Source organism: Carcharodon carcharias, chromosome 7, assembly GCF_017639515.1.
Source record: "Carcharodon carcharias isolate sCarCar2 chromosome 7, sCarCar2.pri, whole genome shotgun sequence".
Taxonomy (NCBI): Eukaryota; Metazoa; Chordata; class Chondrichthyes; order Lamniformes; family Lamnidae; genus Carcharodon; species Carcharodon carcharias.
The window spans coordinates 19,135,990-19,150,195 of NC_054473.1; the positions used below are offsets into that span (position 1 = coordinate 19,135,990).

A 14,206-nucleotide genomic window follows, 5' to 3' on the forward strand; every position below is an offset into this window, starting at 1 on the left:
TATAGGATAGACTTATGTCTGCTTGGCACGGTCCAATTAACGCCTCTGAACCCCACTTTATTTGAAGACTACTCTAGGCCTTAACCTCCATGTGGGATACCAAGGAGCATCAACTTATAACCAACCGTACATTCTTCTACTACGGCGATTGGACTGATGTGCCTGAAAGCGCTGAGAGTTAAAGACAATGGAAATCTATAAACCTAATTTTCTGCACAATTACTCCAGGGTCCAATTGCAGCAGCTCACCTTTAATATATGGCTCTCCTGCTCAGAGATAGAGGATGTTTCATTTTGATGCCTGCTGTTGCTGTAAAAATAAATTGTCAGGCACTTGTAAGTACATTGTAAAAAGGATTGTTTGCTCGAGGTGAAACCATTGTTTTTCTCTAATTGGCCAGAACTGCTCTCAGTTGTGCACTTTGGTTTATCGGCCTGCCCCTGTTTTCTGAATATGTCTGTCCTCTTCTCATCCTACAGAGCTACAACATTCGAACACAGCGCGCCACTACACTCTCCTACAGAACACCACTGACTACCGTATTCTGCTGATGGACGAAGATCATGACCGTATGTACGTGGGCACCAAGGACTATATTGTCTCGTTGGACCTGCATAACATCAACCGGGAGCCTTTATTAGTAAGAGAATGTAGTAAATCTTTATGGCACAAACTGTGCTCCTGAAACTCTTCCACAAAAGCTGACTTTGTACAAAAAAGCTCCAGGTATCCATACACACATAAGTCATCTTATATTGTAGCAGTATGCCCACCCCTCTGTTAATTGTACAAATTAAGGTTAGAGTCTATAGGTGGAGGCCGGTGCGGGGGGGAATTCATTGGATAATAAATTGTGCACAGTGGGTAGCCCCTCAGTCAGATGGTTGTGAGTTCCAATACTACTTCAGCAAGAAGTCCAGGCTGACGTTGCAGCACTGAGGGAGGCACTGCACTGTTGGAGGTACCACTTTCAGGTCCAGGCAGCGGGTGTCATTTCACCCGACTGCCTACATTTCTTTCATGGTTACATCCACACCTGGGTGTCCCTGGAGAGGGAGAGCACGTGGTATACTTGAGGCCTTCTGAGATTGCTGGGTTCCACTGGAGTGCATCACCATTCCGGGTTACAGTACCCCTTTAAAGGGGCTGATCATTAGTTAATTCACTTATTGGTTTATTCTGTGTCAAAAGAGTATAAAGAGACAAAGCTGCAATAATATGAAAGTACCCCTTTTGAAGGATTGTTCGTTTGTTTATTTCTTTATCAGTACTTCAAAAGAGTTTAAAGAGACATTTATTGACACTGGGGGTGGGTTGTAGAGTTAAGAGCTATATATTTGTAATGTTTCACTCTGTGAATGAATCTTAAAGATTGACTTCTGGTCTCCTCCTTCACCAACTGGCAGTAAGAAGTATTACATGGTAGTGAAGGTTGAAAACTAAGGATATTTTTTATGATAGAAGATTACAACTGGAGTAGCTTTTGTGTAGAATGTGTAAAGAAAGTTTAAATTGTCAGGATTTAATCACCCGCCGACGTTTTCAGAGTTTGAACCTTATGACCATTGGATAAATGAAGTGCATATGTGGACATGGGTTAAGTTGCTGCCAAAGATGAAGCAGGGTGTGGCCTTGGCATCATTACTTCCTAACAAATTAAAATCTGAAGCAAATATTTAGTGGGCTAGGTGCCTGTCACACAGATACTGAGGAATGTTTGGCTCTTCCATTGGGTTTCATAGGTGAAATTTACCAGAAAGATGATCTATCGGATGATTACAATGCATGGTCAGACTTCGAAGGATTTTGAAAGATGGACGTTCCACGGTGGAATATATCATATATATCAGGGGCTCTAACAGACTGTATAAAAGATTGCAGAAATTCATGTTGGTGATTCCATGTTCAGTGCTCCCATTTAAATCAGTGGATTATGCTCGCAAACGGACAGGCTTTTGGTCTCGGATTTATTTAACTGTGTGGTGTTAGATAGTGGCTGCACCTCAACAATGTGTGGTACAGATTGTCTGAAATGTTATTTAGATTTGCTCAATAGGGAGGATTGCTATGAGGTCAGGAAGTGTAAAAGTTCTACCTGTTTTACATCGGAGGATGACAATACATTGAGAGCACTAAAAAGAATGGCGATACCATACAAAATAACTAGAGTAAGCCACTTTGTTAGTGCTAATGTAATCTCTAGTGAAATGCCTTTGCTGTTATGTAAACCTTCCATGATAAAAGCACACATGAAATGGACATGAAGTATGATAAAGCAATAGAGTTTGGAAAGTCAGAGGATCTGCAGTTTACCCAATCAGGGCATTATTGTATCCCCTTAGCAACTCATTAGAAAAGTATTAATGGCATCAGGTGATAAGAATCACAGAGGACAAAAAATAAATGATCCTAAAGCTACACAAACAATATGCCCAATCTTCTTGTCAAAGAATAAAATTCTGCTAAAGGATGCAGGTGTGGTTGATTAGGAATATTCAAGGCTCATCGAAGAGATTAGTACAAAATGTGAAATATGTAAAAAGTATCGGAGGACACCACCATGTCCTATTGTGAGCTTTCCATTGCCATGTGACTTTAATAAGATAGTCTCCTTAGATCTAAAGGGCAAAGACAGAATTATTTTCATTTTGCATTTTATAGTTATAGTTGGAGGGTATAGCCCCTATCAGTTGGTCTATAGGAGGAATCCCAAATTACCTTCTGTGCTGAGTAATAGTCCCCCTGCTCTACATGAGACTTCGATTAGTCCCATTCTTCTACACATTGAGGCTTTATTTGCATTTATTCATCAAGGCTGAGTTCTTGGAGGAAATTCAGAGAGGCATTTTATAAGACAGTCTGAGATGGACTTTAATTCTGGGGATATGGTGTATTACAAAAGAGAGGACCATAAGGAACAGAAAAGTCCTGGTAAGGGACTAGGGCATGATGGTAAGTCAGTGGTTATCAAACATGGTAACCAAACAGATAATATTAATTCCTCATGGCTAATTGGGATAGCTTACAAACTTTCAGAATCTGAGCAGCAAAATAAGGTATTAAGGCATCCTGTACCTCACATACCCCCCGTGTTTTGCAACAACAGTCCTTAGAAGCAGAATACAATCAACCAGGGGCTAGATAGTGATAGGCTGAGTGACCATGACCCACAGGCCACAGCTATCACATTCAAAGGCCAATTGCCTAATGTGGGGACTCAGGTGACATATGTTCCAGAAGGGTCCAGTGAATGGAGAGGTGTGACTATTGTGGGGCATGCAAGACAAGCCACTGGCAAATTTAAATATTGGTCAAATGTTCAAGATGATGGCCAAGAAATGATGCCCATGGATTGGCAGAATGGGGTAAAAAAATGAAAAATAAGAAAGCATACTGTGAGTGCTGACAGTGAGCCTTAGAGAGACTCTTGCATTAGAAAACAATCATGTCCTTGAGAAAGAGTCTCAGGCCACATGAGAGAGAGAGACCTTTCAGTAATATTCCCGTAAGATATTGAAATGCAAGTAGAGGCCACAACTTGAATAGATTACTTTAGGAGAGCTACAGAACAGTCTCAAGACAGGACTAGAAGCAGAAATCCTCATGACCTATAGATTGGGTGGTTGTCAATAAACTAGAGAATAAACTAGTAAGAGAGGCAAAACAAAAGGGACTAGATTGTTGGAATGAATTTGGAGTTGATTCTAAAGTACCAGCTAGGGGACTGCCAGCCTTGTCACATAGATGGATTTATATGGAAAAGTTCCTTGCAGGTTGGATTTATAATGTTAAAGCAAGGGAAGTAAAATCACACCTCAGGTACAGAGGAAAGGGAATAAAAATAACACTTGCATCCATCTAACGCCTTAGCACATCTCTGAACAGTTCTCAAAGGGCTTCACACCAATCGCTTTTTGAAACGCAGCAAATAGGTCGAGAAATGTCAGCTTTAGATTAGTGTACGATGCAAAGGAGACCTGGGGAGCATGTGAATGAGAAGTTGCTGCGTTTCCAAAGAATGATTGTTTAAAGTTATCAGTTACTTTGCATAGCCCAGGACCCATATAGAAGATAAATCGGTTCAGTTGTTTTACTGTTAAAACCCAGTCATTCTGAGCTCTATAAACATCCTCGATACTGCACTCTTGACCCACTTAGCTATTCCAGGCTGACTGGTTGTGTGAAATGGCTCCAGTTCTCCTTTAACATGTGATTCACAGGAGCTATAATAAGGGAATTTTTTTTGTAGTTCCAAGGCAGAATTAGAAGGTAGTTAACACCTAACATCAACAAAGTGTGAGTATTATCAATGCAGTATTTTATTATTCCACGGGATGTGAGTGTTGCTAGCAAGGCCAGCATTTGTTGCCTATCCCAATTTGTTCTTGAGAAGGTGGTGGTGAGCCACCTTCTTGAATCGCTGCAGTCCATTAGTGTAGGTACACCCACAGTGCTGTTAGGGAGCGAGTTCCACATTTTTGACCCAGCAAAAGTGAAGGAATGGCAGTGATATGGTACAGTGTGGGTATATCAATGCAGCATAATTATTACAACACAGTGTGGGTATTATTGATACAGTAAGTGTTATTGACACAGAGTGAGTATTATCAACACTCTGAGATTTAAGAACACTGTGTGAGTATTATTTTGCAGTGTACTATCGCACAGTGTAGGTATTATCAATACAGTGTGAGTGTTTTTAACAGTGTATTATCTCACTGTGCATCATCCGGTTTGTGTATTACTGGGGTTTGGTTAGCTCAGTTGGTTAAATGGCTAGAGTGTGGCGCAGAATGATGCCTGCAGCATGGATTCAATCCCCGTACAGGCTATGACGGTTCATGGTGGCTGCCTCCTTACATTGCCCCATTTTTGATGTGAAGTAGTGTCCCTCAGACAATATAATCACTGTCTCTCTCTAACAGAGAGAGATGCCTACGGTCCCTCATGGACTGAGTATTATCGATGCAGTATGAATGTCATCAGTTTGAATATTATCAGAACATTCTGTGTATTTTCACAAGGAAGAAAATTTATTTTTTGTCAAAGCGAGGGCTGTTAGAACATGGAATGTTTTACCACAAGTGACCATTGAGACAGGGTCTATCAATCCATTGGAAAGGAAATGAAATGCAAGTTTTTAAAGTGCAAGATTGTGAAAGGATATTGGAAAAGACAGGAAAATGGGGCTAGAGTAGACAAGTGAAGAATGAGCTTCAAATGGCATAGCCACGCTGGGATTTGTATTCTGTAATTCTTGCAATTCTTTCCACGAAAACCAATGTTGCATTTCATTTCTTTCAGATTCACTGGTCCGTCAGCCAGCAAAGACGAGATGAGTGTGTTCTTTCTGGTAAAGATCAAAACGTAAGTGCTCCAGCTTTCTAATCTCCTCTCTTCATTGACTAAAGTTCCACAACAATGGAAAGAATGCTTGCCATTCACAAGGTCATAAAAGGACTAGCAGTTATACAGGCCTTGCCACTCCCTCAGGAGGTCTCCACCAATAAATTACTTTTCAAGTACAGTCACTGTCACATAAGGTTGAGATGGGGACCGATTTGCCCACAGGTAAGCAAAGGTCAATCATTTCATGGTGGAGAATTTTTGGCCAGGACATCCGAACTCTTGGGAAAAACTGCCATGGGATTTTGTTTTCCCTCTCCCTGTTCATCTGAACAAACAAACTCAGCTTAACATCTCATCTGAAAGATAGCATTTTCAGCTCACCCTCATTACCACACAGAATATGCCATCCTCACTACTGGGTACAAGTCCTGGAGTGGGACTTCGAACCCATAACCTTTTGACTTGGAAGTGAGAGCGGTACCAACAGAGCCAGAATAACATCCTAATAATTGCATAGCAGATCGAAAGCACTGGCATTTAACAAAAAATACTGTTTCACCTGTTGTGTTGCTCTGTGTCATGTGCACACACAGTAAAATGCTTGCTTTAAATTAGTAACTGTGTTTCATTAAACTGCACCAAGCTCTAACAAATGCTTTGGTAATGATATAGTGTTGGAACTGGTGCCACAAGATCCATTTCCAGAATCTTACAAGGCTGTTGACTTACCCCCTATAAATGCTGATGGGCATCTAATGACCTCTATTTCATAGGCTTTCTAACTGAGGGTCCCCAGACATATAAGTGATCCTCAGTTATAACATTTCTGCCCAACCGTTATCAGATTTATGGATATTGCCAGATTTACTGACATTCTGCTGCTTTCTTATGAATAAAAAAGGTTTTCCACTATGATAAAATGCTCTGTTTTTCACCAGTTAGGACAGGGGATGCTAAGGAATGTATTAATACTTGTTGTGTTCATACACAGATAACCTTAAAAAAAATCCATGGTTTATATAACCCACTGTTAGCCATCTATATGAAAACACTACCAGACATTTCCCTTTAAACCATTCTGTTAGTCAGCCAGCCGGCCTCACCCTGTAACAACAACTTGCATTTACATAGCACCTTTAAAATAGTAAAACATCCCGAGGTGCTTTACTGGAACATAATTGGACAAAAATGGACACTTGAGCCAAAGGAATCTAAACACTCAGACATCAGAGTGGATTTTAAAGAGCATTTTAAAAAGAGAGAGAGAGGTGGTGAGGCAGAGAGACACAAGGAGGACATTCCAGAGCCCACTTTACCTTTTACGGCAACATTTATTGCCCCTTCCTCATTGCCCTGAGAGTATTACGAGTTAACCACACAGAGGAGACAGGAGTCCCCATAGACAGGTCAAGCCAGGTAAGGTATAGGGTTTGCAAGCTCACTTTCCCCAAAGGGACATCAGTAAGATTTTGATGAGAACCCGGCAATTTTTATGGTCATTGTTTTCTGGTGTGAAAGACAAGAAGAGAATTGGAACTTTGTTATATATTCGATACTGGTGCTATTGCAATTCCAAAAGGCTTTTATAAAGGTGATAGTCAGCATGTTCATCTCAATCTGAAGATCCTGCCATTATCAGAGGAAAGTGACAATATTTGCTGGGTTTGCGATCAAGTCTCTTCGTTGCTCTTCATCTCTCCTGTTTCAGGAGTTGCTGACTTTTCTTTGCTGATGGAAGCCATGTAGACAGCAGTCATGCAAGAACGAAGAAATAACTTGCGTTCGCATAGGGCCTTTCACAACCTCAGAATGTCCCAAAGCTCTTTATAGCTATTGAAGTACTTCTGAAGTGTGGCCAATGTTGAAGGAAATACAGCAGCCAAATAGTGTACAGCAAGCTTCAACAAATAGCAATGTGATAACAACCTGATAATCTGTTTTGCTGATATGGGTTGAGGGATAAATATTGACCAGGACACCAAAGAGAACTCTTTTTTTCTTCGAAATGATACCATGGGAGCCTTAATTTATCTCAGAGGGCAGGCCGGGTTTGGGTTTAATATCATTCTCATCTGAAAGACCATACAGTGCAACATTCCTTGTGTGGTGTTAGCCTCGAGTTTGTGCTCAAGTCCCTGGAGTGGGATTTGATCCCATGACCGTCTGATTGAGAGGGATAGTGCTGCCCACTGCACTACAACTGACGCCTAAATGGCCTTTAGCAACCACGTTCACCTACAAGCTTGATTCGGGGGGAAACGGAAATAAAGGGAATGTTACCCAATGTTTGCACTTCTGGGATCAAGGAAGGGAGCACAAGCAGCCCAGTTGCTGAATTTTTGTGTTTATCGCTCAAACTGATCCAACATTTTAGACACTAACAAGGAAGGAGCAATTGTAGGTCAGTGATGTGGGAAAAAAGCCAGCTGTCTGCAGTTATGAGACTCAGGCCCTCTGGGGCCCTGGTAGTCCATCCAGATCTTCTCACTGTCGTTCAAGGTGACACGCTGCTTCTTTTCAAATAACACACCTCTCTCTCCCTGCCTGACTCAGCAACAGGGAGGGCAGAGGTGCAAACACAAAGAAGCCTTTAAACCATCAGAGCCGATGCCTTTTTCTCCCCTGTCTCCTCTTCCTCATTCACTCATCCCTCAAAAGTAACACAGCTGACAACCAGCTCACAGGAAAAAATAGCCAAACTTGTAATTCGAGCCTCTGAGAAAGTCCCAAAATCAGACATTTACATCCTGACTGACTTTTTGTTATTAATATTTAGCGTTGTTACAAATGACAGAGATACAATGTATTAGCCGGTAATCACTTTAAATATTTTTTTCGATAAGTTCTTTGTGGCATAATTGTTGCTGTCAAAGTGAAGGATGATATTTGCTCAGGAAATGAATGCTTCCCATTTTTTTTCTCTACAATCCTAACTATGTACAGTATGGATCAAGCATAATGTAGAGATATTAAGCCATGTACATAGAAAATAGCCTCAGGAGAGTGGTCTCTACATCATTAGTGTCACTTTTCAGTTTCCCATGCTGCAAACAGTAGTGCTCATTGTCCCAAACACGGTTTGTGCTCCGGCTCTAGGTCCTCCATCCAAACCTTTGTTACCTCTAGACTTGGCTATTCCAATGCTCTCCTAGCCAGCCTGACACCTTGCACTCTCCATATAAATAAGCCCATCAAAAACTCCAGTGCCCATGTCCTAACCTGCACCAAGTCCTGCTCACCCATCGCTGACTACATTGGCTCCAGATCCAGCAATGCACGGGGCTTAAAATTCTCATCCTGGCTTTCAATCCCCTCCATGGCCTCAATCCTCTTAGGTCTTTAACTTCCTCCGGCCCTACAACCTTTCAAGATCTCTGCGCTCCTCCAATTCTGTCTGGCCTCTAGAATATGCACAATATTAAGCACTACACCATTGGCAGCTGTGCCTCCAGGTTCCTTGGCCATAAGCTCCAGAACTCCCTCCCTAAACCTCTCTGCCTCTCCAGCTTTCATTTCTTCTTCAAGATACTCCTTAAAACGTAAGTCTGGCCAAGGTTTTGGTCACCTGTTTTTATTTTTTGTTCATTCACGGGATGTGGGCTTCGCTGGCTGGGCCAGCATTTATTGCCCATCCCTGGTTGCCCTTGAGAAGGTGGTGATGAACTGCAATCCATGTGATGTAGGTACACTCACAGTGCTGTTAGGGAGTGGGTTCCAGGATTTTGACCCAGCGACAGTGAAGGAACGTCGATATATTTCCAAGTCAGGATGGTGAGTGGCTTGGATGGGAACTTCCTGGTGGTGGTGTTCCCATGCGTCTGCTATCTTGTCCTAATATCTCCTTAAGTGGCTCGGTTTTCTATAAATAAAACCAATTTTTATTAGCCAATTTTATTTTTTTGATAACACTCCTGTGAAGGGCCTTGGAATGTTTTACCACATCAAAGATGCAATATAAATACAGGTTGTTCTTGTGTCCATGAAGAGCTGGGTTGAGGAACCTAACTGAGCAATTTTGCATTGGTGCTGGTTTCATTCTGACCATTGGAGGCTGCCAGTTGGCTCCCGATAGTTACCTGGGTTTCTTAGTCCAACGGCAGAATTGTGGCCCTGTCACATGCACAAATAGTACCCGGTCCATATACAACAGGACGAAGCTGATTGCCTTCAGCCTGTCAGGATCCAACAAGCTGGGCCCCCTCTTCTGTCACAATGCCAGCTTATAAACCTAGGCCAGGATTTTACAGCCCCTCCCGCCCAGCGGGATATTACAGCTCCGCCGGACTGAATGGAGATTTAAGTGGCTCTCTGCACCCACCGGGGACAGACATGCGTAAAATCCTGGTCCAGTTTCTAGAGCTGAGTAGCCACAGTTCATGCACACGCTGGCATTTGAACGTTCAACGCTTAACAAATGCCAAGATGCCTCCCCAGGATTTTTTTCCCAGGAACATTCAGCTTTATCATAGAAATGATTTTTAATCGGTTGTCCATGAAATTATAATAGCTTCCTTTTGTTCTAATTCTATCAGGGCGAATGTGCAAATTTTATCTGCCTTATTGAGCCTTGGAACCGAACGCACCTGTATGTCTGTGGGAGTGGAGCTTATCATCCTGTCTGCACATATGTGAACAGAGGCCGCAAGGCAGAGGTAAGCAGCTACTGACAAAGGGCCAGATGATCCCTCGCTACCTTGGAATGGCTACTTTACACAGGAATTGTTAAACATAAAAGATCCAGTTAGTTTGCCTTCCACCAACCTGATAACCGCACAATACGATGGTAATGGAGTTGCTGACTAATTGTAACAATCGAAACCAATTTGACTACAACAGACCCAATCATGTGCCGAGATTTAGTGTTAGTGACGGGGATCGGCCCCACCGGCTAGAGGTTCGTTTCCATGGGGGAGGTCCGACACAATTTAAGTGCCCTCAATCACTTAACTGGCCAATGCTAATCCCCTTCCCGTGGGATTTAGGACCCTGGGGGCAGAAATTCCACCTGTGAGAGCTGCTGGCCAATCAGAGGCCTGCAGCTCTCCCTTGCCGGCAGCGCCACCATGAGCAGTGGCTATCTCCAGTAATGCGCCAAGGTCCAGCCCAAGGATCGTCACCCCGGGTGAATAGGGCGGGATGGAGGTGTCACAGGGAGGGGACATGGCGGGGGATTGGAGACAAGGGCAGTGGGTGGCTTTCATCACTACCCCCCCCCCCCACCCCTTTCCTGATGCTGGATCCCTCAAACAGCCAGAGTGCCTGACAATGAGATTCCACCCCCCCACCCCACCCCCCGACAATGAGGCTGCAGGCAAACGTGACAGGGTACGGAGTTTGCTGGGAGGCATGGGAGAGCTATGTGAGTCCCATTAAATCTCTGAGCCACCGCTAAACTCAGGTGGGCTCAAGGTTAAATTGGTGTCAAGCAGCTCATTAATGAGCCTAATTAGCATCCTTCCACCAGCAGGTAGGATTCCCGCATTTGGCCCTTCCTACCCACATCTTAATTGGGGACAGTTTTCCCGACACGGGGAATCCGTGCAGGTTCTCCAGCTCAGTTCTCCCTTCACCCAGCACCACCCACCATCCCCCCACCGCACCACCCTCCACCATCACGCCCGCTCTGACAGGGTCCATTAATTTCTGCCCATGGAGTTGAGAGAAAGCCCCAGTGCTGGAGAGCTTTGATGATCCATAGTCACCCATTCCTCAGGAGCGCTCTCCGCTTACCACACATCACATCTCAAATTGCTCGATTTCTGTGCCCTAAAGTTTATTTTCCGAAGGAAATCTAGTCGATTTACATTAGAATGAATCAATGCGATCTGCTTTCTTGTCTCCCCAGGAAGCCTAGCTCACAGGTTTACCACTAGCTTATTGAAATAATATTCCAGCAGACTGGTTTTGAATTTATTTCCAATCAAGTGCAATCTCTGTCCTCCAGTCCTACTGACCTGGACAAGTTGGAGCAACGTGTCCAGCCCTGTGAGAATCATGAAAACAGCAATCCTATCAACTCTCAATCTTCTCTTTTCTATGAAAAAAAACCTAATTTACATAATTGCTTCTCATAATCCAATCCATCCATTACCTCAATCACACTTCTGTATCCAGTACCCCTTTAGTACGGTTGTGACCAGAGTTTCCTGAATATTCTAAGTGAGGTCGCGTTAATGATTTATATATTGGCAGGATGCATCTCAATAGTTAGACCCTTTAAAACATCCCAACATCTGATTTGCTTTACCCACTGCCTCTGAGCATTGTTGCAATAGCTCCCAACTATTGAGCTCCCGATCTCTATCACTTTCTATATACAGTTTTTTCTTTGCAATTATGTAATCGTCCCTTCCTGGATGTTTTTCTTTCTGTCCTCAGGTGAAGCAGTTTGCATTTCTCTGCCAGATCTACCCAATTCCCAAGTATATTCACATCCCCTTACCATCGTCCTCTGTGTCCTGTCAGTGGGCTAATTATGCATCCGCTCTAAATTATTTCCACTGATTCCTGCTTACTTTATTTTCAGTACCAGCCTTTCCAGAGGAACTATATCAAAGTCTTTACTGAAAGCACACTACATTCTCTGCCCTTATCACGTTCTCAAAGAAAGCCAGTAAATTAGATTTGGCGACACCACCCTTTTATATAAAATAGTACAGCACAGAAGGAGGCTGTTCTTTCAAAGAACAATCCAATTAGTTCTTTCCTGCTCTTCTCCTATCTCCCTGCAGTTTTTCTACTTTAAGCATTTATTCAATTCCCTGTTGAAAGTTACTATTAAATATGTGTCCACCATCCTATCAGATAGGGCATTCCAAATTCTAACAACTCCTTGCTTAAAAAAGTCTTTCCTCGTGTCACCCCTCACTGCTTTGCCAACCATCTTAAATTTGTGCCCTCTCATATCGAGTCTCTAGCCATTGGAATCTTCATTTACACCATCTGAACCGTTCATGATTTTGTGTAAGCACCTCTATTGGATCTCCTCCTCTGCTCCAAGGAGAACAGCTGCAGCGTTTCCAAAATATTTACACAGGAGACGGTATTGGCTGTCTTTCATGGTGATTTCTATCAAATCTTTTAAAAAGTGGTTTCCATTGCACTCAATGTATGTGTCATTATTTCAGATCTCTCGTTCAGATCGCCTTTTTTTGAATTTTTATATTTTGTATTTTCTCCCTTTTCTTTTCTTTTAGGTTTTCCTGCAGTATCCACAGCTCACTGGATGGCAGGTAAACCTGCTCACAAGCCTCCCCTGTTTATCATTGGTTGCACAGAGATTTGTGAGACAACCCTTCCTCTGCCCTGGTGACCTTTGTGGCACTTACGCCATCCTTCTATGATGGAGAAGCAACTGACCTTAACCTGGATGAAGTCAGGCCGGCACTCAACACTTGCCACAAGCTTGGGGCCTGGTCTCTGCTCAGTATCTAGGCCTCCGCTTTCTGGCTGCTCACTACTCAGCACCTGGCCTCCAATCAGGACTCCCCTTAAGGCTGAACTTTACAGCTCGCCCCTTGTTAAGGGCCATTCTCAAATGTTATCCAGACATGAAAGAGTCCTTGTAACCTTTAGTATGTAAGCAGCCCTTTCAAGCTTCTGAGATAGAGAGGCAGATATTTTTAAGCCCCTCCACCAGCACCCCCCAGCCCCAAAACCTGCTCTGAGTATGGAAAAGTGCTGCACGCTCAGGCTTGACTGCATCTCCAGGCCCCAAATGCAGCCTAATCTGGCCGGTTTGGCCATTAACCTGTCAATGCCACTCACCCAAGCAAAGTTCACTCCTTTTCAGTGCCCTTGCATTGAAAAATGGAACGGCAACAGGAGCATGGCCCCCGATCTCTGTACACTCACTGCTGCATGGTCTGGTTGCAGGCCCCGGCGAGTTCTGGCTGCGGTTGTAGAACAGCAACCAGAAACCTCTCTGGTCTAAAAAGAAACCAACATGGTGCCTGAGAAAAAGTAATGTAGCCCAGCTATCTAATGTCTAGTACGGCTCTGAAGATTGGTCGGGACTTGAGACGTCAACTTTGTTTCTCTCTCCACTGATGCTGCCAGACCTGCTGAGTTTTTCCAGCATCTTCTGTTTTTAGCCCGACTTTCTGAGGTCAGCACGGGGAAGATGGGCCATAGCTCCTCAGACCCTCAAGTTGGAGGGATTCTTAGGCAGTGTCTTAGGAGTGCAATGGGCTACTGAAACAGGACCTTAATATGTAAGAGAGACATGGGCATCCCATCTCTAGTTCCTTTCCTTTGCAGCACAGGGTCAGCTCTGCCCCTTATGCAGATGCCATAGATATCCAGCTGCAACATAAAGGAGAGATGGAGATCCAGCGTATCAGGTGCTTCAGGCGAGTGGACTGGGCATTCCTGTGGTGGTCGTGGGGGTGGCGGTAGGAGGGGTGGTGGAGAACACGGTGCAAAGGTCAGGAAAATTGGCGAGTGAAAGTTGACCTCTGGGAGATTGAATGCCTAAATGGACAGAATGGCTGTATGAGAACAAATCCCTCTTGGGCAACAAGGGGTGTCCATTCCAACACACAAGCTGCACAGTACAAGGCTGGAATGAACCACCAAACTTTTACCTAGTGTGTACTGTACATGTACAGGTGTTGATGGAGATGCACCTGAAATGTAAAGTACCAGCTAGGAGTGAGTTGTTGGTTCTTTACCCAGTGTGTACAATATATGTGCCAAGAGTTGACAGACACAAGCATGAGCTATATGCAGCACCATACTAGAGTGAATTTCTAGCTTTAACCAGTTTCGGCCCAACTACTTTTCACCTCCACTCCACAGCTGCCAAGAGAGGAGTAAAATTATGCTTTTTATGGGCTGTGGTTTTTTCCCCCAAGT

At 43.6% G+C, this 14,206-nt stretch overlaps 1 protein-coding gene across 4 annotated transcripts in view; it reads left to right on the forward strand.

Moving 5' to 3' along the window:
• Nucleotides 1-14,206, forward strand: part of sema3fb (sema domain, immunoglobulin domain (Ig), short basic domain, secreted, (semaphorin) 3Fb) — a 259,929-nt gene that overhangs the window by 182,102 nt on the left and 63,621 nt on the right. For 3 of the 4 annotated variants that reach the window (XM_041191096.1, XM_041191098.1, XM_041191095.1), the window contains 4 exons: nucleotides 481-641; nucleotides 5,306-5,368; nucleotides 9,883-10,002; nucleotides 12,547-12,582. In XM_041191096.1, coding sequence (XP_041047030.1) covers nucleotides 481-641; nucleotides 5,306-5,368; nucleotides 9,883-10,002; nucleotides 12,547-12,582 — 380 coding nt within the window. The remainder of the gene's footprint in view (nucleotides 1-480; nucleotides 642-5,305; nucleotides 5,369-9,882; nucleotides 10,003-12,546; nucleotides 12,583-14,206) is intronic. The other variant, XM_041191097.1, reaches the window with a different exon arrangement.